This window comes from Erithacus rubecula, assembly GCF_903797595.1.
Source record: "Erithacus rubecula genome assembly, contig: SUPER_Z_unloc_5, whole genome shotgun sequence".
NCBI classification, from domain to species: domain Eukaryota; kingdom Metazoa; phylum Chordata; class Aves; order Passeriformes; family Muscicapidae; genus Erithacus; species Erithacus rubecula.
In genome coordinates, this window is record NW_027635819.1 from 487438 (window position 1) to 511324 (window position 23887).

A 23887-nucleotide genomic window follows, 5' to 3' on the forward strand; every position below is an offset into this window, starting at 1 on the left:
TGGGCTTAACATGATTTTGGGGGGATTGACATTAGTGCTGTGTGGCTTCTGCTGCAGATATTTTTAACAGATACCCAGACTGATATATTGCACTTAAAAGTTCTGGGGTGAATAAATTTACTATCTATGTCATGTTTCCTATATGTCTTAAATGGAATTGGGAAGAGGGGACCAACCAAAGAAATAATAGTAATATGAAAGGGTTTTCTATGATTTATGTAACAGGACTTCTACTTACTCACATGTGAGGAGAACACTTCTGTTTCATTGCCCATACTTAATTCAGTCAATCTCTGGTGTGGGGCTAAAAAGTCCTTCGACAAAAAGGAAAGAGGCAGAAAGGTATTTTGGCCCAGAATAGACAGGAGGAAGGGAGGATGAAGTTACAGGGCTAAATCTGTATTAACTGTATTTCTTTCAAAAGTGTGTTTCAATCACATTATCAAAATAGAATTTGCCATATTCGTGTCCTTTTTGTCTCAGGTGGTGGCCTGAGATTAGTCTGTCAATTCACAGCCTCTCTGTCATAAGTAAACAAAAAAAAGAGCAAGAATGGAGTAGTCACAATGCTAGTTTTGTTCTTCTTTTTAGATTTATATTGAAAAAATCTTTCACTCCAAGTTTTTCAGTATTTGAAAGGCAGTTTATGAAAAGCTGCAAGTTTTGAGGCTTTAATTAATAGTGAATAATTAATTGGAGAAGCAGATGTTCCAGAATAACTCACTAAATGGATACAAGACATTGTTCTTGCTGAAGGAATATAAAATACATTGTTCTACTGAATATACTTATTCATTAAGGAAATTTTAAACTTAGTACTCCTAATACTTTTGAACTTTGTGACGGGAAAAGAAAGACGTAATTTCGAATCAAATACTTGTACAGAGGAACAATCGTATTTGTAATTCTCAATATTGAAAAATATAAAGGTTTCTCTTTTATCTGATAATCCTAGATGTATGTTTGTGATCTTTGCCTTAATTTATTTTAAAAATGTACTTCCTAGAAAAATATCTAAAGTAAAATATCTAAACAAACCCCTCTGCATGCACTGCAGATTTAATCTGAGGAAATGTATTAAATCGTAAAAGGGCCCCTAAAAAGGGTCTTTTGCATTTTAATTGGAGAGTTGCTGCTAGCTTCAAAGGCTTTGGATCAGACACAGAATAGTTGCTGCCTTTTGTTTGGGATTTTTCCACAGCCTCCTCCCTTCTCCTCCCCCCAGCCCTCCTGAAAACTTCTACTCATGACACAAAACATTCTAATTAGGATAGATGTTATTATTGACATAAAGCTTCTCTTTCTGTTGTTAATGCCCATAATACTAGATACTAATGTATATAGATTTTTAATAGTGGTTTTGGAAGTATTTTGTTTGCAGCACATAAACCATAAGGACAAGACTATTGTATGAATCAATTTTCTTTGTAATATTGATGTGATAGTCCATAAGTGTTGTATAATATGCTTGTCATTAATACATTGTCATTTTGTGGTTCGATTTTGGCTATGTGGGGGCAGATGTCTGGCAGTTTTCAGGAATCCTTGAAAAACTTCATTCTCCTTTTTATCGAAATCTTGGTTGTTACACTCTAATGATTTAATAGTTTACCTAGATTTCATAGATAATCTCCACTTCACTCCCCATCCCCTTCTCTGTAAGTATTCGTTATGGAAACATTGTTATGTTATTTCCTCTTTCTCCAGAAGGAATGTATTGCCTTCCTAGGTACATGGATGTTTCTATTCTGCAACAAAGTGTTTATGCTGAAATAGTAAAATAATAATATACAATAATTAGCAAAATAGTAAAATAATAATATATTATTTATTTTCTTACATGTTTCCTACCTTCCTATCTTGTTTCAGTACGAAACGATAGTAATTTTGCATATTAGATGCCAGATAGATTTTTCTCTCAGTAATAGATGCATATGTCAACATATTACATTTTTTAGAAATGTGTTGCATTAACTTAATAGTGCAGTTTTGTGCATCACAAACTAAAATAATTGTCTTCATGCTGGACATCAGTGTTACAGAGTTGAATTCTTTTTGTCCTGACTACTTTTACTCAGTTTGAATGGAAGTTACACTAAATGTATGAAGCCACAGTTTCCTGAGAATTTTCCATGTCAACCACCAGATGTTAGTGTTAAACAGGAATGTCTGTGGTCTTCCTGAGACTACTGATGAAGTGAAGAATTCTGCATTCATTGATGAATATCACATTCAGGTGTAAATACTTTCTCTGTGTGACTGATTGTTCTTAGTTTTCTTTTCCTGAAAGTTCCTAATCTTCCAAATTTGATCATTTGAACTTTAGGCTCTTAAGTATGGCCTTTATATATACACCATGCTATATTTTAGAACCTAGAATTCTTTACAGTGGCTGCAACTGAAATGTTATGTCAGTATAAATGAAGTCTGTCAAATTTTTAACAAATCTCTCTCCAGTGTTCTCCGCACTTATTTGCTTTGCAATTGTCCATCTGTCTGTTAGCCCAGCCAGTATCAACCCTCCCCAGGCTTCCAGTGGGAGAGTACAGGGTTGTACTGGGTTCTGTCCATTTCACTCTCACCTTTGGTTAGCCATTCCTTCCCTGCACCACACTCTTGTCTCTGGAACTATTTGTAGATGTCTTCTCCAGTTGCCCCTCTGCATTCAAACTGGACTGCCATACATACCCCACTCTAGTGCCACTGTTGGAGAGCAAGGAGGTACACGAGACCAAAGCTAGCATCATCTTCAACATCAGAGTAGCAATTGCAATTTTACAGAACTCAGTTTAACCACAGCTCTGCTTTTGTTCATTCTGGAAGGAGTCACCTTTTAAGTTCAGTATCGAAATAAACTGCTAGTAACTTTGGAAGTGTTTCACAGAGATATTGTTTATCTCTGACACAAAAGGGCTGTCTCCCTTCAGATTTTAAATTGCTAGTCCAAGAACCTTTCTGCTACTCCTTTGTATTCCTGTGAGGCTGTATCTCTTAATTTTGTTGTCTGACTAAACAGTTCAAATTTGCTAAAGTACAATCTTGTGCCTAGACAAGGCTCAGACTCAGAAGTGGTGCCATTGCCTTTGATTTGAATGTGCTCTTTTCACTTACTTGATGTGCCAGACCAGAATGTGAGCAAAGCATATCATAGTTAATAAAGCTCAGAGGAAGTTGATTCACGTTTTTGTGAGTGATACTTGGATCCCCAGGTAATTCAAATACAACGAATATTGTGAGGGTACAGTGAATTAAAGGATGGATGGGAAGAACAGTGCTGTTAGAGTCAGATACCCCTGTGGTAGTGGTGTCGTGATACTTGGTGCTGCACATACACATTGCTGTTCTTCTTCAGTCCCAGAAAACTTTATGTTACTGCACTCACAAAAGACAAGCAACTCACAACTTTCATTCCTATTTTAAATGAGTGTTTGAGTGGTATGTGATCAGTATCTTACTGGATGTGAGCTGTCATGAGAGTAATAGAAGAGAATATTAGAAGTAGTCTTGTTTCTGTGCCTTCTTAGAAGAAAATACAGGATAAGTGGCATAATGAGGTTCTCAAGGTATTGTGGTTGATTTGGCAACCTTTTGGTTTGGTTTTTGTTGTTTTGGTGTTTTGTTTCTTTTTTTAAATAAAGGAAGGCCAAGTTACTGATGCCACAGTCCTTCTCCAGAATATTGTCCAGACTTGCTTACAATGCCTGAGACAGAATATCAGTGCCTGGATGAGTGTATGGTATAAAAATGAGACACTTAGGTATTCGTAGTATGTTTGGGGCCAGGAAAAGCTGGACATGAAGGATGACCTGGGGCATAATCAAAATTGCACTGGGCTCTCAGCACTGAAAATTTTAAAGGACATAAAAAATTATTTAAAAGCATGAGAGAAGGTTATATGCATGGAGAAACATCAAATTAACATTGATGTGACACACAGGGAGCATAGGGCTACTTTTCAGGACGTCTTTTACAGGCCAAGGATCCAACAAGTAATGAAGTTAAATCAGACTGTCTGCAGTTGACTGACACCTCCAATACTAAGGTACAGGGAAAGAGTGTCAATTATGAATACTTTCACATTAACCCTTGCACTGAAAACAATAATGGCAGGGAACTAGAATTCCTGACATGTGTCATCATCACTGAAAATACAGATATCCTGCTTCAACCAGGTCTTCAAGATACCTAATGCAATTTACCATCTTTACAGGGGTATCGGGGCGTGATGTACCCACACAAGAGTGGTACTTTTCTGTGAAGCACTGTAGGTTAACAGCTCTAAGGTATTACCAGGAAAAAAAGCACTCAGAAGTGTTTTAAATGGAAGTTCCAACTGTCATAAAAGTGCAGTGTTCAACGAGACTAGAGAAGCTACAAATTTAGGACAGATAAGAGTCAGTGCTTTCAGTTATTCTTAATTCTTGTGGGTACTAAAAACAGAATTTTTGTATTGTATCTTTTATGTATCCATAGGGCAAGTAATCAGTTTGTAAAGCTGATCCACATGAAGGGGCAGGGAGATGGATTTGTGCAACCAAATGACAAAGCAAAATGTTTCCTCTTTCTTGTCATCTATCTGTAAATCCTCTGAGAATTGATACTCCTTGAGCAATTTCAACCAAGGTTCCTGTAGCTGGCTTTATGAGCATTAACTTCCAGCAGAAAGGCTTTTTTTCATGAGTGTGTGTATGTGAGAGATAAAGACCAGTGAACCCTGGAAGGGAAAATGGCCATAGTTTATTATGTCTTGGTCTTGTTTTGAGAAGCACGATAGAGTTGGCACTCTGTGGTAGTGTCAGTGCACTCCAATCTAGAAGAGAAGTGCAGGGATACAACATAAGGTAGAATTTACATGAGTTTAAACATTGTTGAGGTTGCCTGCTTAAGAGAATTTTAAGTGTTAAGATGTCTTTAATGTAATATAAACAAGTGTGATTATTTATGTTAAAGGCCAACAGTTCCTTGTGCATTATTAACTGGAAAAATCTTTCTGTATATTTGCTTTGTAGTGTGACTCAGAATTGCATTGCAAAATCAGTAAAAAAAATCTGACATTCCTGATATTTCTGAAAATGAAAACCAGCTGCTGGTATCTTATGCTCCTATTTTATTTTATTTTTTTCTCAAATGAAACTATCAGTTTTTCATTATATATATCATTTAAAAATAAAGTACATTATTCTGATTTCTTCCCATCTCTCCTGTCCAGATAAGTTTCTTAAGCGCCCAATTCACTAATAAGAAATAGATAGTTCTAAAAATAAAAAAAAATTAAAACAAAAGTTATGGAATTAAGAAGGCTTTTTCATTAGGAACTCATTAGGAAGCACATCTATCTGTTGTTAACACTGGAAAATGAGAAGAAAAGTGCTAGAGCCACTGCTCCCTGAAAGTGTAGAAGATGTTCCTGAATTATTGGAATTATTTTTAAAAAAAATTCTCATTTATTAGAATGCCAGTGAACATAGCTGCTAAGGCCATCCACGTGAAAATGTTATAGCTTGATAAAATGACAGTATGAGTTTGCTGCATATTGCACCTCTCTGGCAATATTGGTAGGTAAAACAAAGTATGGAAAACTGGAGGTAACTAGTGACTTAATGGAAGTATGACAACATTAAATTTCAAGTGATGATGATCTAGTTTTTCTTGGGTTTGGAGTTCAAAAGACTGCCAAATGATTGTTGGAGTGGCTCAGTGTTTGCACGTTGGGAAAACAGCATGCCAAAGTAATAACGATGTAATAGCCTAGAAGGTGAAATGCCTGCTGTAAAATCTGAACACCCAGGATTACCATCCCTTTCACATCCATTCTCTGCTGGTGTGCTCAAGTACTACCTGGGATTACATATGTATCTGACGTGTGTTTATCATTAGAGTAGATCTCAAATGCATTAAGTCAGTAGACTTAATGACGGAAAATCTGGGTTTTGTGGCCAGAGAACTGGCGTATTTCTCTCTGATGTTTTAATAGTTTCTCAGTGAACTGAACTTGCATTTCCATTGTCTTTTTCAGAAAAAGTCTGAAAGATATATATATTTTAAGAAAAGAAGCCTGTTTTCAATCGTGCATGCAAATTGCAATGTGGGGTGCCAAGAAATGCTGTCTTGAGTAGCACATTAGAACCTGGACTAACTCTGGTTAGTGTATATGGTGCTTGTGAAGTCTTTCAAGTCATCTGTGCCTCCAAATCCCTGGCTCTCTTAGTTCCTTCAACAGAAGTACGTCTCTATTGAGACTATTATTTGAAAACATTAACCTGACAATAGTTTAGTTATATATGGGTATGTTCCCTGGTGGTAATGCTTGCAGATGGAAAGGTCTGAGCAAGACAAGGTTTGTCCACAGGGAAAATTTTTTTCCCCTTTATGTTCTAAATTATCTGAAATATACCTGATTTAAGTGGCGCTTGCTTTTGAAACATTAGCTGGTTTTGAAGCATTACATCTGTTTTAAATTTGAAGAGCTCAACTACGTCTACTTTCTCTGCTATAAACTTATGTTCATATGTGCTTATACTTATGGTGCAGTATCAGACTGCATCTGACAAGTTATAGTTTGAGGTTTGAGCATCTGTTTTAAAGTGAAATATTGTAAGGATACTGTGGAGCCCAGGGCGTACCCCTTGCCTCCTTGGGGGTCTCAAAACCCCCCTGGCAAGGGTCTCAAAGATCTCTGGTGAGACCCTGGTGCCACAGGTGCTGAATTCTAACCCCTGGGAGAAATTACCAACACAGAGGGAATGGAAACAAGCCACCAAAATTAGTGAAGTGTAAATTAGATTGTTAGAACAAAAATAAATAGACTTTTTGGAATGTTTATGATAAGGGACACGTGGCCAAGATGGAGAATTTGGGGGGTGGACACCTTTTCCTCCTTCTTCTCCATGTCATCCATGTTAGGTGACATGCTGGCACTTTTAGATTGCATGGGGTCAGAACTGGATCATTTAACAAGATTGTATTGTATTGGAAAATTGTTGTAAACGTAGCATGTAATTTAGACTGTATAAGATAAGCCCTGCCTTCACCAGGCAGATCCCACCGTGGATGCCAGGCTGAGCAGACCCTGCTGGCCAGGCAAAAGGTCCCTAAGATGAGAAACAAACAACAATCCTTGAAGCCTCTGAAAACCATCTCCTGCAATCTCTCATCGGCTGCTTTGGAAAAAAAACAGGATTTAAACCACTGCATGTCCTTATGAGGTGATCTGGGGTCTAAGGAGAAACCTCAGACTGGGGCAGGTTATCTCAAGATTACATCCCTCATAGTTGGTAGAGAGTTTTGTCTGAGCATGTTGATGTCATAGGGAGAGTTGTGAGAATCTCAGTTCTGAAACTTCTTTGGTTCATCCAAGACAGAATATTTTGAACTTTTTGGCCCATTATAATAGTTTTAATAATGCAGAGGTCAGCCCTGTATTAGTGATTAGTTGCTACCATGAGCTCCACTCAGTCTTTGGACAATCCCGTAGTGCACAGCTGACTCCTGGGAATTCAGATGCATTCAGGTTAAAGCAAAGTCAGAGAATTCTGTTTACTGCTTGGTTTACAGCACTGCCTGAGTGTTGTTAGTCTCCTTGGTGTTTCTGCTCTCTATTCTATAACAAGTAATAAATTATTAAATAATAATTTTTAATTTTTTTCTAAAATATGCTTCTTTCAGATTTCATTTTTATATTACTTAGCTAAACTCTATTCAGAGTTAATAAACAATTGCCTGTTTTTATTTTTCAGACCCTCATTCAAGATTGCCAGTTTAAAGAAATTATCCTAACTTCACATTTTTGTTAAAGTCATTTGTGGTTTCAGATCTGATATATACTTGGTGTCCAACTAATTTGTTCATGATGTGTTCTCCAAATTTAATTTTCTTCTCTTAAGACTACCTGAATTTTGTGGCAAAGAATTTTCTTACAGCTGCTGCCTGTTGTTATCCAAGACGTGTTTTGTTTCTATTCCGCTAAAGTACATCTTTTGTTTCAGGGTTTCTATTTCATCTTATTTTGATTTCCAGTTTAATCTCTTAATATGATTGTCTCTTGCCATTTTGGGTTGGAGTCTTTGCTTTATTTTTTGTGTGAGGTTTGGGTGGGTTTTTTAGTGCCAGCTATGCTCTCCCCTAAAATTGTTTATGCAGTCTTACAAGGGGCATGTATTTTATAACAACACTGTGCCTCAGCTCTTCAGGTATCAAAATATATAAAAGGCATATATTTTCTAGAAAGCTATATAAAAAATAAGCAAAAACATATAGACTTTATATTGCTATACTTTGTGTTTGATTTTATATTTATATAAGTCATAGCTGCATGCATTCTATCCTGGTCAATTGTCCATGTACCATTTAAGTTATATAATACTTTTTAGATCACTGATATTTAATAATATTTTTTTTAGACTTTAACTTCACAACTCTTCCACTTGGAATTTGTCTACAATTTTCTATAGTGTAAAGTGATATTCAGCATTCTCCTAGGTTTTCTTAAATGCCAGCTTGGGGGGAGAGTTGTCACAGTGCTCACTTTGTCTTCTTTCATAACCTTAAGAAGTTGTTTGTTTGTTTTTTTTAATGTGTACATTGTTTGTGTGAGATGCCAAATTGAGATGATTATAGACATAGTCTTACTAGTCTTGGAAAAAATGATGACTTAGAAGCATTTGAATTTTTTCACAATCTTGATATTTCCACTTACACCTAGAATTGACCCTGTTCTCCATAAGGAAATAATTAAGAATTCATGCCTACTTTAATCTTGACCTTTTTTTCTGACTTTTCTTTATTGAAACAATCATAAGAATTGGTTCTTTTGCATAAAGAGAAAAAGGAAAGAAGTGCAGAATATTAATTACATAATTTGTACTTGGGCAGGTCTGGGGTTTATGCCAGGCTCTGCTGTAGATCATTCTGATAGTTTGGGATGAAAGACTCCATTTTCATTTGGCCATTTCTAAATCTGAAAAATAAGCATTTACTTCACACTTCTATGCCTGGCTAAATTAATTGTGACAAGTTAGTCACAGGTTAGTTAAGAAACTCTATTGACTCTTTTATACTGATATTAAATACAGTCATTTAACATCTGCAGTGTGCTAGGCTTTTTAAAGAGCTTATGAATTTCTTAAAATGCTTAGACTATAGGTATGTCTTATCATGCATGTGGTAAAGAATAGCAAATAATCTATTTTTGTTTGAATCTATGACCTATTTGGAGCTCTTACTTTAAAAGAAGAGGAAGAATGATAGAAACGTATTTACACATACATATACATGCACATCTTTTTGGTAAAAGATAAGCCAAAAAACAAGACAAGACAAACTGAATGTGGAAGGGAACATGAATCTAAGTGAGCAAATCACTTGGGAAAAGGATAGCTTTGGTTCAGACATCCAAATAAAATTAGAGCAGTATAAGCACCTTGGTAGTATTTGGAAGTGTCTCATTCTGTTCCCTGGTGCTGGATTCAAGTCTCTGGTAGGCAGTGATGAGTTGAATCCGTGCTGCTGCTGGCAGCCCGAGCTCAGATAGATTTTCCAGACTTCTGCCTTGTGTTGTGTGTAGTTTTACATATGAGAAAAAATATTGTCCATATTGCACCTCATGTTGCCATCGGTCTTTGGTTTCATAATGCTCTTTACAATGTTTTGTGTTGGGTTTGCAAGGTTTTGGTCGGTGGGTTGGCTACAGGACTGGCTTCTGTGAGAAGGGACCAGGAGCTTGCCTTGTGTCTGGTGGATCCAATGCCATCCAACTCCAGGATGGACCCACCACTGGCCAAGACTGAGCCCTTCAGCAGTGATGGCAGCACCTCTGGGATAACAGAGTTAAAGGGTGGGGGGGATGCACAGGAGCAATTGCAACCAAGGAAGAGAGGAGGGAGAATATGTGGGAGAAAGAGGAGGAGGTGCTTCAGGCATTGGAGCTGAGGAGGGAGCAGCAGAAACAATGTGTGAACTGACCCACATCCCCCATTCCCTGTCTCCCTGTGCCATTGGGGTTAAGGAGACAGAGAAATAGCAAGTGAAGTTGAGCCTGGGAAGAAGGGAGGAGTGGAGGGAAGGCATTTTAAGATTAGTTTTTCAGTTTTCATTACCCTATTCTTACTTGATTGGCAATAAACTGTATTAATACTTCCCCAAGCTGAGTCTGTTTTGCCCATCATGGTACTTGGTTAGTGTTCTCTCCCCATCCATATCTTGACCCATGAATCTTTCATTGTGTTTTCTATCCCTTGTTCTGCTGAGGAGGGGAGTGATAAAACAGATTCACTGGGCACCTGGCATCCAACCAGGTCAACCCACCATGGCTTTCAAGATAAATAAAGTAAATATCCAAATGCTTTAATGGTTCCATTATCTTGATAAAATAAGGTAATTATTCTTTTACATTGTAAATGTAAATGAATATAAACTATGTAAATGAAATGTAAATGAATATAAAATATGGCAAGCATTGAATAATAAGCAAGTTGACTTGTGTATCTTGATGTTTTTAGGAAATTGTTCCATTTTAATTTTGTAGTTCTATCACAGAACATTGTCTTAATGAGTTTTTGCAAGGTTTTAGATCTGTTAAGATATTTTTTAGCTTCAAATGGAAATTTTTCATCAGCCTATTTTAAAAATTGTATATCATATAATTTTAAAAAATTCTGCTGAAATTTGGACGATTTCCTGAGATAAGAAAAGAATTAATTTCTGTAAGAACTTCTCACCTGTCATGCTATTAGGCTTTTATAAATGTTATTTAATAACACCTGTTCAATCATTCTGGTATTATGTTCAAAACAGTTAAAGCTTGAGTGAAAATAAAGTCATAGATTATTAGAAAAATGAGAGGTTTGGCAGATGATGAGTAAATAAATTGCTGTCATTTATGTGAGACACAGTCAGCAACTAACCCCTTGCTGTCAGGAGCTGAGAGACAGCAATGCTGCCATGAGTGATACCATGAACCAGTTGCCTCCCATAGCAAATCTAATGGGCACAAATCACATGCTGTATGTCTTACAGATATAAAGCAAGAGGGAGAGCTGGCTGCTCTCACAGTCAGAAAGAAACTTCTCTTGAATCTTGTTCCAAAATAGTATGAGGTCATGGTATGGGCTTGGATGGCAGCCATGATTTGGCACCTTCAACCACCCTGTGCCTGCATATTAATCACATCTGCTGTTATGAAGGACAGCTGTAACTAGTTAGTGTTTTATAAGTTTTTATAAAGAATGTGTGGATTAACAGGTTTTCTAGGGGTTTTTTTTGTTTGTTCTGCAGTTTTTTAATAGAGAGCTCTTCTCCCAAGCTGCTATAAAGGGTACTGCAATGACATCTTGTTTTGGCCCAGAATGGGGTGTTATACTCTAGTTAGTATTGACTCTTTTTTTTTTTTTTTCCTCTTCTTCTTAAAACCAGGGTGTTGTTAACATTTGAAATTAAACTGAACTTCTAGATAGTTTAGAAACTACTATGACATTCTCCAAGGTTGGTTTCTATGTCACAGTTTTTGCCATGTACTGCTTACTTTCTGGTGGGATTTCTTGCTGTCTCCATTTGAATGTTGTTGTTTTAAATAACTGACTAATGACAGATGCAGAACCACAAAGCATTGCCAGTTTGGTAGCACTCTCGCCCATGTGCAACTCTAGTTGTTGTCCTTAGAGTAATAACATTCTAATAACTTTTAATAGCAACCTTGTTTCTGATGAGATCTGTAATGAGGCAATTCTCTTTTTTTGCAGAAATGAGCTAAAGAGCAGAAGTATGACCTCTTTCCTGTTTTTGATTATAACTATAGCAGAGAGGGTAGAGACAAAAGTAGTCTTGGAACAGAAAGATTATTCAAAATACTGCAATGGTCAAAAGTCTGTATTTCGTGTTCTCAGATTAATCACAGGTTTCTGCCCTTTAATTCATCCTGAAGCTCTACTCAGGCATACCACCAAGGCATACCATGCAGCTCCTGTAATCCCATCTGCCTCGAGACCATGAGACACTCATTCTCATTCTCACTTTATTACCTGCTTTTTATGAAGCAGGTTCTACCCCTACAGCTTCTGCCTGATGTTTACATCACACTGCTCCTTCTTTTTACTCTGTGGTTCCAGATCTCAGAGCCATTACAAACTTCTGACCCCTGTTCTAGCACATCTCAAAACTTGCATTGTGATTCTGCTTTCATCTTTGTAAGTTTGTAAGGTCCATTCTCTTCATAGTCATTGCCACTATTTGCCAAGTTTGTCTTTCTTATGTGGGGTTTACATATGTGTTTGATAAATACATGCTTTTAATAATATTTGCAGAAATAATGCATTATTTACCAAGATAGAGTGTTAGAGGAGACTGCCTTCAGATGGTTTAACCCTAGACAGCACCAATTACCAGGCTCACTCACTCCTACACTCACCAGCAGGATCAGGGAGAGAATTGAAAGGATAAAAGCTAGAAAACTTGTGGGGAGATAAAGACAGTTTAATACAGAAAGCAAAAGCTGTGTGCAATAGCAAAGCAAAACAAGGAATGGAATCAGTGCTTCCTGTGCCAGGCGGGTGTTCAGCCATCTCCAGGAGAGCTCCATCAGATGTGACAGTGAGTGACTTGGGAAGACAAAGGCCATCACTCTAGTGTCCCCCCAGTTCCTCCTTTTACCCCCCTTACCACTGCTTTATGTAGTGACCATGATGTCCCATGTCTGGAATATCCCTTGGATCAGTTGGAGTCACCTGTCCCAGCTGTGTCTCCTCCCAGCCACCCAGGCACCCCCAACTTCCTCACCAGCATGGAAATACAAAAGCAGAAAAGGCCTTGGCTCTGTGCAAGCCCTGCTCAGCTATGACTAAGAATCTCTGTATTATCAACCCTGTGTTTAGCACAAATCCAAAACAAAGCCCATACCAGCCACTGTGGAGGAAATTAATTCTACCCCAGCCTCAACTGGCACAGTAACAAAGTTTCTCACTGCAGAGTGTGACTATACACTGCTCTGTTGCTTTGTTCATTTTCCAGTGCCTCAGTTGCACACTGAAGAAGGAAGAACGTTCCTGTAGAAAGTACTAGCACATTCTTGCATAAAAAATAAGTAGTGCAAAATAATACAAGAAGCATCATGAGTGTGTCAGAATAAAGGTGTACAATTCTAGTATCTAATGAAACATCCAAGGGATGAGAAGGGGGGGAAAAGTGTAATTCCTTGTAAAGACAATTGATGTTTCTTTGTTAAGTTTTTTTCTGTATTGTCTATATTTCTGTAACATTTTAAATACTGGAAAATACTTGAAGGAAAATAAATTGAGCATGGGCTGTGACAAAAAGACCCCAAACCAAAGCAAAACCAAAAAACCCATGCACAGACAAATGAGAAATTGGTGAGATTTTGAACAGTATGCGTTTGTTAGCTGGTGGCCGTCAGTGTGAGTAGTGTTTGTGAAGTATTTTGCTCTAAGGAAAAAAATGTGGTTATTCCATATGGGTTGGCCTATATATGCTTAAAGCCTTTCTATAAATACTTGAATTAAAAGACACCAGATGTTGCACAGAAGCTGCTGCTGCATTCTAAACTTCATGGTATATTCTTTCAAAACCCACAGGAAGTAGCTGAGGGGAAAAGTGTATTAATTATGTTCAGAAATAGATTTTCCAGCTATAGGAAAATCTCCAAAGAAAATAGCATATGATCTTCAGAAATGTGAGCTTTCTGTCCCAAGAATCTGGTGGCAGCATGCATCACTGTCACATGAGGATCAAAATTCAGATTTCAAGTTCTCAGAACTAAGCTAGCCTGGAATTAAGCCTGTCAGTGGCCCTTGGAAATGGACACATCTTTTCACCTATCCCCTCTGGCCAGTAGCTCTATAGGCAGTCTTCAGAGAAAACATGTTTTCCAGAACATTTTTTGACCTAAAGAAATAATGTTGTAGTAGCAGATACTTGAGAGGAAAGAAAAGTACTAGAATTCCCAGATGATCTGCACTTCAAACATGAAATAGGGCTGACTGTAGAGTATACTTTAAAAGGTCTAGAACTATGGCAAAAGAATTACAAAATGGGATTTGCATTGCAGTGGTTGAGGAAGAAGATTTTTGGTTAGCAAACCAATTAAATGTTTTTGCATTTAGAAGTACTTACTCTGGTATATTTGTTGTGCCTTCTTTTGCTCTGTTTCCTTCAAACCAAAGCTTTGAGAGTGACTGTCCTGCAGTAGCAGTTGGTGGGAAGTGTCCCATCTGTCTTTATGCAATAAATATATAACTGTTTACAGTCACATGGTCCTGCTGGAAGAAAATGGACATGAAGACAAGTAACATTCATCACTGAGCAGTCTTATGAGGATCATGACAGCTGCTTTAAATGTGAATTGCTGATGTGTTGGTTATCATGGGCATCATGGTAGTTTGACCCCAGCCAGCAGCTAAGCACCCAGCAGCTGCACACTCAACCCACCCCTGCAGGATGGGGAGAGCATCCCAAGAGCAGAAGTCAGAAAAACTTCTTTCTTCAAATAAAGACAGCTCAAAGCTGTATGTGCAAGGAGAAGAAGGAATTTATTCACCGCTTCCTATTGGCAGGCAGATGTTTAACCACATCCAGAGGGCAGGGCTTCACTTCACATGATGGCTACTTGGGAAGCTAAATGTCATAACCACAAACCCCATACCTTTTTGTTACCTCGAGCTTTTATTGCTAGACATGACTTGAAAAGGACTTGATGTCCTTTTGGCCATGCTAGGGGTGTGGTAGGGGCAGACAAGAGAAGGCCTTGATACTGTGCAAGAGCTGCTCAGCAGTAACTAGAACAGTGATGTGTTTACCAGCTCTAAATGTTCTAGTCACAAATCCAAAGCACAGCACCATCTTGTCTGCTATGAAGCATGTTAACTCCATCCCAGGATAGAGCCAGTAGCACTTCTACTCCTTGTTATCTACCAGGTAGCACCTGTGGCTTGGGCTCCATCTGCTGTGGTGATTGCTTAGGACAGGAGAGGCAGCATGCTCTGTTGAGTTGATGGCACCAAAATCAGCTCAGGTTGCATCACAGGGCATTCATCTGGTTCTTTATGAATATAATCATCTCTTGGTTCTGGTGGCTTCTGCTGTGATATTTCCATAGAGCAAAGCTGAAATCACAGAAACAGTTTGGACATGTATTCATTGCAGTGCCACTAGGAGGAACAGAGAAAGATATATATGTCTTCTGTCTGGCTTTTCCACTCTCTTCCAGAGAATTCCACTCTAGGCTTTAAGAAATCTTCCTGATAAAGGTGTGTTTTACAAATCTGTTAGACCTGCTTTTTCTCCTTTCAGGAAAGAACATAAGGAAACAAACAAACAATCACACACAAAAACACCAAAACAGAAGACATCTGTCTTCAGAAAAATCTTAGATAACTTTCATTTTGTTTTTCTAGCAGAGTGATGACAAGAACCTGAAAATGAAGGTTTTTACAATGTGTCATACTTGTGATTTCCACTATATAAATGAGGAAGTCAGAATAGAAGCAATTCCTTCTTTTCTCTTTTGTTGTTGTTGTTTTTGTGGTTGAATTGAAGAAGGAAGATCGTATTTCTTCTTTGAGTCAGTTTGCAGAGTTCCAGTATTCTGCCACATCAAATTTAAGGCTATTTGTCTGTCTGGTCAAATTAGACCTTGCCTTTCAACATTTTACATATATTCCTTCAATATTTGCTGTGTCATTCTGCCAGTTTTTATGGGATCAATTCTGTAATTGTTGCAGGCTGTTGCATTCCTTCAAGCAGAATGTCTTCTACCAGTATAATGATCTTTATTCTGCAAGTTTGTGAATTTTCTTTGCACTTGTATGAAATAGTAAATGTAAAATCAGTGAATGATGTGTCCAGTATGTTTTAAAGAAAACATAAATCATGTTTTCATGAGAAATATCACATGTTGTGCATCTGCTACGTTTCTGTCAGTGTTTGGGCAGCCAGATTTTAATGCATTTAGAATAATGGCAATATATGAAAAATAAAATACTTGTTCCTGGTGAGAAACACATTAACATGCATTGTATCATAACTGACATAGATCTGTGCAACTTGGCTGTTCTGTTGACTTCACACCTTTGTATTTTTCTTGTGCAGCCAAACTGTACTGCAGCTGAGCGAGCCATGGCAAGACTTGCCACACACCCCACCTTGAAGCCCAGATTTGTTGAACTTAAAGGTATGAAACATTTTATTGAAGTTTTTACTATATCTGTAGGTTACTGGTGTGTTACTTGTTTGTATATTTCTGATGTGAACAAAAGTAAAAAACCCACAAAAACTAAAAGCTTCTGTAATTAGCCTAGCTAGCAAAAAGGAACCAAGCCACAAACTTGAAAATATTTATATGGCTTGAAATTTATATGGTTTTATGTATGACAGCTTGCAATTACTTTTATTCAATACAGGGTATTGAACAAACAGAGCTTATAATGGGAATTCTAAAAATCAAAGAAATGTAATGGAGTGTTTCTGAATTAGACTGGAACAGAAATGGATCATTACAACTGGGTTTTTAAAGGCACCTAAAAGGTTTTACAAATTACTTTCTTAATCTTCCCTGAAAACTGTCCTCAGAATCCTTTGGGTATCTTTCCTGGCTATGTAGGCTTTCTCTTGTTCTCTTGAAACTGGAATTTTCCACCTAAAATTAATTTTTAAAACAGTCAAGGCCTAGTAGTAATGTCACCAAGTTTCTTCATTCATAACAGAGCATATAATATACCCATTTAATTATATATGAAAAAAATAATATTAGTTTGCAATTTTACAAAGTAGTGACCTAAGTGAACATGATTATCAGCTGCAGATTACTTTTCCAAAGAGAAGTTTACAGTTTAACCCAAATTTTGTAGGGTATTTAACAAGGATTTTTCTTTCCCTTCCATTGATACTGTATTCTAAGATATCTGTTGTCCCATGTGTTGGTAAACAATTCATAAGGACATTCAAAATATGCTCAATACAGCACACATAAGTTGCAAAAATATTTTATTATATAAAAATAACTTACGTAAATTCATGTGTAGCTGCAACAAAATATTTTTCTGCCTCTTGTACAGCTGCTGTTAAAGCTTTTAAGGATGCAAGAAAGAACCCAGACAAAGCCACTCCTATGAAAAAGGATCAGTCAGAAGAACAGCCTAAATCAGCACAACATTCCAATAGCAACTTGGATGACCAAGCTTCTAAGCAGCCTCGGAAACAGCAAGGATGTGAACACAAAACAAAACCAGGCTTGAAAATAGAAACTGACAAGGTGGTTGAAGAGATTTGTGAGAGTGAATCTAAGCAGAAAACAGAGGAAATTGAGAGGGCATGTGCTCCAGAAGAATCTTCATTTCAGGCAGTAGAAGTGCAAACAGTTACTCAAAGCAAAGCAGGAAAGAAACTTGACTATCAAAAAAGGAAAGAAAATATGAGTGTGAACAAATTAAATGCAATAAAAGAAGAAATTGATGACAGCGACCAAGAGCATCCCAATGAAAAGGAGTACTTTGATGATAGTACTGAAGAGAGGTTTTATAATGAGTCATCAGATTCTGACAGTGACAGCAATGATGACTTCTTCATTGGCAAAGTGAAAAAAAAGAAAAAAGCAGCAGCAGTTAATTTTTCTTCAACAAAAGAAAAAGGTAGTGTTCAGAAAAATGCCGTGAAAACAGAAAAGAGCACAGTGTCTGGGACAGTGCAAGATTTGATCAAGGAAGAGAGAAAGCCACTTGCAAAAGCAAGCAAGCTGGAGTCAGTGTTCTGCAGTTCTTTGTCTACCACCAGTCAGAAATCTCAGAACAGAAGAAGGTAAACCTTTTCCCCATGTTATGTTCTTCATTCTCTCCCTCCTTTGCAGTAATGGAATATTTGTGATTTCTAGTAGTCTTTACTAAACAAAGAGAATTTTAGCCCATTAAACCTTAGAACGTTTTCATAGAAACTACTCCATAGTATTCTTAAAGCTTCCTTGGCTATACATATTTTTTTATATTCACAAATTTAGGCATAGGAGTCCTAACTAGATATACACACAAATTCAATCACTTCTGAATACTTCTCTTTCTACTTCTTTGTTAACATGGGTGGAGCAGTATTAAAGAAGCTTATATGTTTGAAAAGTTACCATGTGAGTGTATTGGTGTGATGATTCTTTATTCATAGGTGTTTGTAGTCTTACAATTTTTTTGAAAAAAATCTTAATTTCTCTTTTGTTTTTAGAAATACTATAGACCAGCCTCTCAAAAATGAAAGAACAGGTATGTATTACTTAACTTGATAAAATTAGGAGAGAAAAAACATTTTGAGATTTTTTTGCTTTGGCGGTCTATTAATGATGGGATATTTGTTTATTTTCAAGTTTGCAGCACATATTTTAACATTTGTTGTTAAAGTGATCAAACCATTCAGCTTTCATTTGAATCTATGGATATTGTCTGCTATTTTCTGTTTTCTCAGAAATACCTATAAGGTTTACACTGGACAGTGTTTTTCTGTCTGTCAGGCAGTTAATGTTACTTGTGCACAGGTAAAGGTACCAGATTGTTCTATGGAACTAGTAACTTATAAGTAACTCCATCAATAGCTCCTGAATATGGAATATTTTATTCTGTTTATATTCTGTGGTACCATTTTGGAGTTCATTGGATTGACAGTATAATTTCAGTCATATTGAGTTACATTGGTTTATTGTGAAGAAAAACGTTTATAATGTGCTGAATGTTTGTCTACACAAATTTTGAGTGTAATCAATATTAATGAATCCTAACTGTCTGCAGTCTGCCAAATGGCAATTTACCAGGCTGCAGGATGAAAAAATGATGTGAATATTTGTGAATATGTCTGTGTTCCCCATGGCTCATTATGAATTTTTTGAAAATGCCTGCAATTCCAAGGTAGTTTGCATGTTTTTATGGAGGTTCATGATGTAGTTAATGTTTTGTTTTGTACTTGCACAGGTTTTCTTAAAAATGAAACAAAGCTCAAGAAGAAACCATTTGCAAAAGATTCAGGGGGTATTAAGTGCAACAATAAGAAAGCACTTTCAGAGCAGCCTCTTCATCCTTCATGGGAAGCAAGCAGGAGACGCAGAGAGCAAATGTCTCAAATTACAGCATTCCAGGGGAAAAAGATTAAATTTGATGACTAGACTGTATGTAAATGGAGGTTCAAAGAAAAATTTTTTTGCAACTACTGTTTGAACGTCTTTGTTGTACTGTCTATATCCTTTGCAACCTGCAAAATTGCAACTGGTATTACTTGCCATCTCAAAATATTAAGTTTCATTCATTCTGTGTGCTGTCTGTTGATTAATGTAATGGCCATTTGGTGTTGGTTCATAAATCCCCTTATGTAGTGCTGCCATTCATTAAATATACCCTAAAGTAATGAAGGGGTTTTAGGAACATAATTTGTGTCATGTAGGAATAGTACAGATTCTTTGAAGGGGAGTTTGGAAGGGTTTTTTTGTATGTAAAAAAATGTATTTTATATGATAATTTGGTTGTCAAAAGAAAGGTTCTATACATCATCTCATCTGAGACAAAGTAAAATATTCTTAAATTTGAAGAGACTTCATAAACTCATCAGTGTATTGGTTAGTTGGAAAAGTCAATCAGTTGTAAGCATAATATGAAAATTTCTGGAGAGAATAAAATATGCTTTTAAACTGTGATCTCTGTCCTCTGATTATACTGCCAATTTGAGGAAATTAAAAGGTGTCTTATTCTGGTAGATTTGTCTGGATTCTTCAATATATGTCCTGCACTTTCTGAAAGAATGTGAAAACCTGAAAAAAATTTTATTCTAAGAAACATCCAACTGTTAAGTGCCAGTCTGACATTGGGAGTTCATCTGATTGGGATATGACAAAAACGTTAATTGAATGCTTGTTCAGGTGCTTCTCCTACAGCCTAATTGAAAGAAATTGTGAATATGTAATTAATCTTTAATAGTGTCATTTATTTCAATATAGTTACCTTTCATTATCACAGTAATTCATAGGCTTGGTAAATGGATTTTATTATTTATGTAGCATTTTGAGATGCCTAATGATTGCCCTGCATCACCCCAAATGCCCATCTAACCTAGCATCTTTGAAAGCAGTCAGAAATGGATGCTTTAAGGATAGAGGGAGCACACAGTGATAGGTCATACAGCATCCATCTCTTCAAGCTTCCAGTTTCACAGCTCAACGATGTCTTGTGATAGTGTAGCTTATGGTGTTTAATAATCTTTTTATCAATTTCCTTTCTTCAGATTTGTCTTCTCCTAAATCCCTGCAAACTTGTAAATCATGTCGTCCCTTAAGGTGTTGATGGCCTTCCTACATACTGCAGTCTCAAAAAACCCACTCTTTTTCTGTGTCAGCCAAAGCCAGCAGGCTCCTGGGCTGCATTAGAAAATGTTGCCAGCAGCATGAGGATCCTTGCCCTTTACTGAACTCAGATAATGCTGCATGTCCCATCTTGTGTTAAGTTCCTGAAGACTAAACCTTCAAGTTGGTCTATTCTGTATTAATATTTAGGCATGGCTTGCCCCACTTAGGCTTTTTTTCTATATACTGAACAAATGTCAGTATATGTAATACTGCATTTAATGGCATTGCCTCCCAGAGGAATGAGAAATTCAAACAACCTCCCATTTTGAAGTGGTTTTGTTGCTCTTTTTTTGCTGTAACATATGGAGCAGTATTTAAGGCCAGAAGTTTCAAAACAAAGCACAGGAATGTGTTTACTGTGGTTTTGTAGGGTTGTATTTTACAGAAAAAGCATTTACCTGCTTTCTACAGACTTCGAGATTTTCAGATGTATATGTTAGTCCTTCAAGCTTTAAATAAAATAAGTAAATAAATCCTAAATGAATGCCACACTAAACAAAGGTTTGGCATGTGACTTCACTGCTTCCAGTGTAAGGCAAGAAAAATGTATTTTGGTAGATATCATCAGCTGTAAACAGTTTTTCATGGATAGATTACCTTTCTTTTAGCAGATGAGTGTCCTGTTTAAGGTTCAACACCCTAAGATTGCAGATAGTTTGGGAAAAAACCTCAAGACTCTAAGGAGCCAATGTTGTAAAGTGCTTTTTTTGCAAGTGCTTAAAAGATCTAGGAGCATTGGTTTATCTTGGCATTTGAGCAAGTTTCCTACTGCATTATTACAGCTGCAATTTGTGGCCACAGAATTCTCCCTGAAGGAAGCCTGACTTACCAAACATCTCTTTTTTTTCTTCAAAAATACTTGTGAGCTCTTACTTTAAAGAAAAGAAAAAAGATAACATATACTGAATATGAATGAAAGAAGAAAGATTAGGATACTGGCATTGCTCCATATTTTAATGGGTTACTGCTACTTTCTGCTGGTGCTTAGTGACTCACCTGGATCACAGCCTTAATACACTACACAAATGAGTAGTGATGGTAGAGGCTTGATAATATCTTTTATGTGTAACTGGGCAATTTATTTGTGAACTGATAAACCAAGTGAACTTGCCTGGAGGTTGTCGATAAAGTTTAGAATGTTTTTTCTTCATTGTAACAGCATAACATGTTCAGCATATATGTGATTTTAATTTAACTCATATCTGTAGCACTGTTTAGACAGAGACCTCTCACAAAGAACTACCAATTTATTTTTACAGTGACATGGGAAGTTATTTCTTTCTGTGATTATTAGATTTTAAAATGCTGAGAGCCATGCTTTTCTGTTCAGCACCATACCATAGAAGAAATGCCAGATGCATACTGACAGATACTACTAGACTGCTTCAGGTGCAATTTTTCCACTTCAGGCTTACCAACAAACAATCTCAGATTTTTCAGTCTTCTTTTAAGGCAGTCGTCACACGTTTAAATGTGATTGGGTTTTTTTAACAGCAAACAGACATATTATTGATTTTGTAGACTTCCAAACAGGCATGAATATTTCTTTAATCAGTTTTTATGGAATTATTACATCAGGAAAAAATGGGGCTTGAATGAAAATTCAGTTACAGCAATACTTTCTTGAGTGAATGCTTTTTGAATGTAGACTAGTGGTAGATAATTTTGTGATACTAGGCAGGTGATCTAATATAAAAATGAGACAGCAAAATGGGTAGAACTGGAGATGCTTTATTTTAAATAGATTTTAATATACTTCCTGCAATTATCATATGCAATTTTGACTGCATTTTTGTATTTTCAAAGATTCTGATCCATTCCAGGTTCTGTGCTGTAAGAATAGCATTTGGAGGAATTCTCAGTTTGAAGCTCTTAGCTGTAATAAGTAGTAGGATAGGAAATACTTTTTAAATAGAGAGATATTACACAAAGTGGGTTATATCTGAGATAATTCTACATTTATTTTATGAATTTTAAAAGATACTACATTGGTTTTGTCTCCATTTACATGAAGCCAAGAATGCCAATTAGTTGAAAGTGAAGTGTTTGATGACTTAGAACAAATCTCCAAATTTTTTAACTATGTTCTTCTGTAATAGTCCCTTGGTGAAGGGACAAGAGATGCTTCACAACTCAGACTGTTTAATCAGTTTAGCATACAGCTTGAAAAGGCAGCAGGACACTGGCTTGTACATGGAGGATGTAAATAACAGGATAAAATGTGCTTGGAGTAAGTGCATGTTTAATATGTTAGTGAATTTTCTAGAGTACATAGACTTCGTACCAGGTACTGCTCAAATGTTCTTTCTGTGAAAGCAGTTTTTGGAGTAGAAATACTGAAAGTGTTTTTGAGTTCCTGTTTGTACCAAGACAGGTATGGTGTGTCTGGATGAACCATATGCCTCCTCCCCTGTTAAGCCTTGACATGTTAACTCTTTGTGTAGCATGAGGGGTAATTTATTATGCCTTTAAACTGTTTATTTCTTGTTTCTACCTTTACATTTTTCTGAGACCACATCAGCAATAGAGAATTTTTGTCATTTTCATGTAGAGGTAACAGCCTTAACTGAAGCCTTCTCACTGAGAGATGGATCTGGCCTGTGCAGTAAAGTGTAACACTTCAACAAGTAGAACGCTTGAAACATTTTATTCAAGTCATTTTCACATAAACTTGCAACCATAATACGGGCATGTAACACAAGAATATGAAAGTGCAATGAAGAATACAAAGCTAGTGCCTGAATATTATAAATTAGAGCTCTTCAGATAAAGATGCAAAGTTATTGAAATTAAGACTCCTTGAAAAAAAAGTGAAGGAAATAATGAAAAGTCTTCAAGAAAGTTGCAAAAACAAGTGGCATTTCACTGTATCTGTAGCATTTAGTTGCATAATAAAAACCTCCCAATTACATACTCTTTGGTTTTAATTCAAGTTAAAATCTTTCAGCACCTTTTAGGATTTGGAGAAAACGAAAATGCCTTTTTGGCATAATTGTGAGACACAGGATAAACCACCTTCCAATGTCTCATTTATAAAAACCACCCTGCTGGTTTTGAATGAGCACACTGCAAACAATGCATGAGTGACACTAGGAAGGTACATTTGATATGTGCATTCATTCTGGAGCAGAGAAAAAAACCGAGTAGACTTCCTAACACAAAAACATCCTCTACACAGTATTTTGGTTCCATTGGTGACCAGTCTGTCATTTTTGTTAAACTTTTGTCTAGAAATATGCAAATGTTAAATGTATTTCAGGATTAAAAAAAATACATAACAAACCCTTTCATGAGCCTGACACACATCATGTTCCTTATGTGCAATTCTTAAATAAAGATTTGAAATGTGGGAGGTTATTATTTCATACACATTTATACATTCTGGGTTTTCAGAAGAAATTTGAGCAAATTCATTGTAGGAATCTGCAAAATTTAAATTTGCTCCCACTGAGACCAACATCAATATGCTTTTAAAAGATAAGGGAATAAGCCTGATGTCTGGTAAAATGGAATCCAAATATA

At 36.6% G+C, this 23887-nt stretch overlaps 1 protein-coding gene across 1 annotated transcript in view; it reads left to right on the top strand.

The window, feature by feature from the left end:
• SRFBP1 (serum response factor binding protein 1) overlaps nucleotides 1-19654 on the top strand; it is a 65200-nt gene extending 45546 nt beyond the window's left edge. Inside the window, exons 5-8 of the mRNA XM_079331588.1 lie at nucleotides 16093-16174; nucleotides 17058-17796; nucleotides 18208-18245; nucleotides 18945-19654. Coding sequence (XP_079187714.1) covers nucleotides 16093-16174; nucleotides 17058-17796; nucleotides 18208-18245; nucleotides 18945-19135 — 1050 coding nt within the window. The 3' untranslated portion in view covers nucleotides 19136-19654. The remainder of the gene's footprint in view (nucleotides 1-16092; nucleotides 16175-17057; nucleotides 17797-18207; nucleotides 18246-18944) is intronic.
• Nucleotides 19655-23887: the final 4233 nt, after the last annotated feature.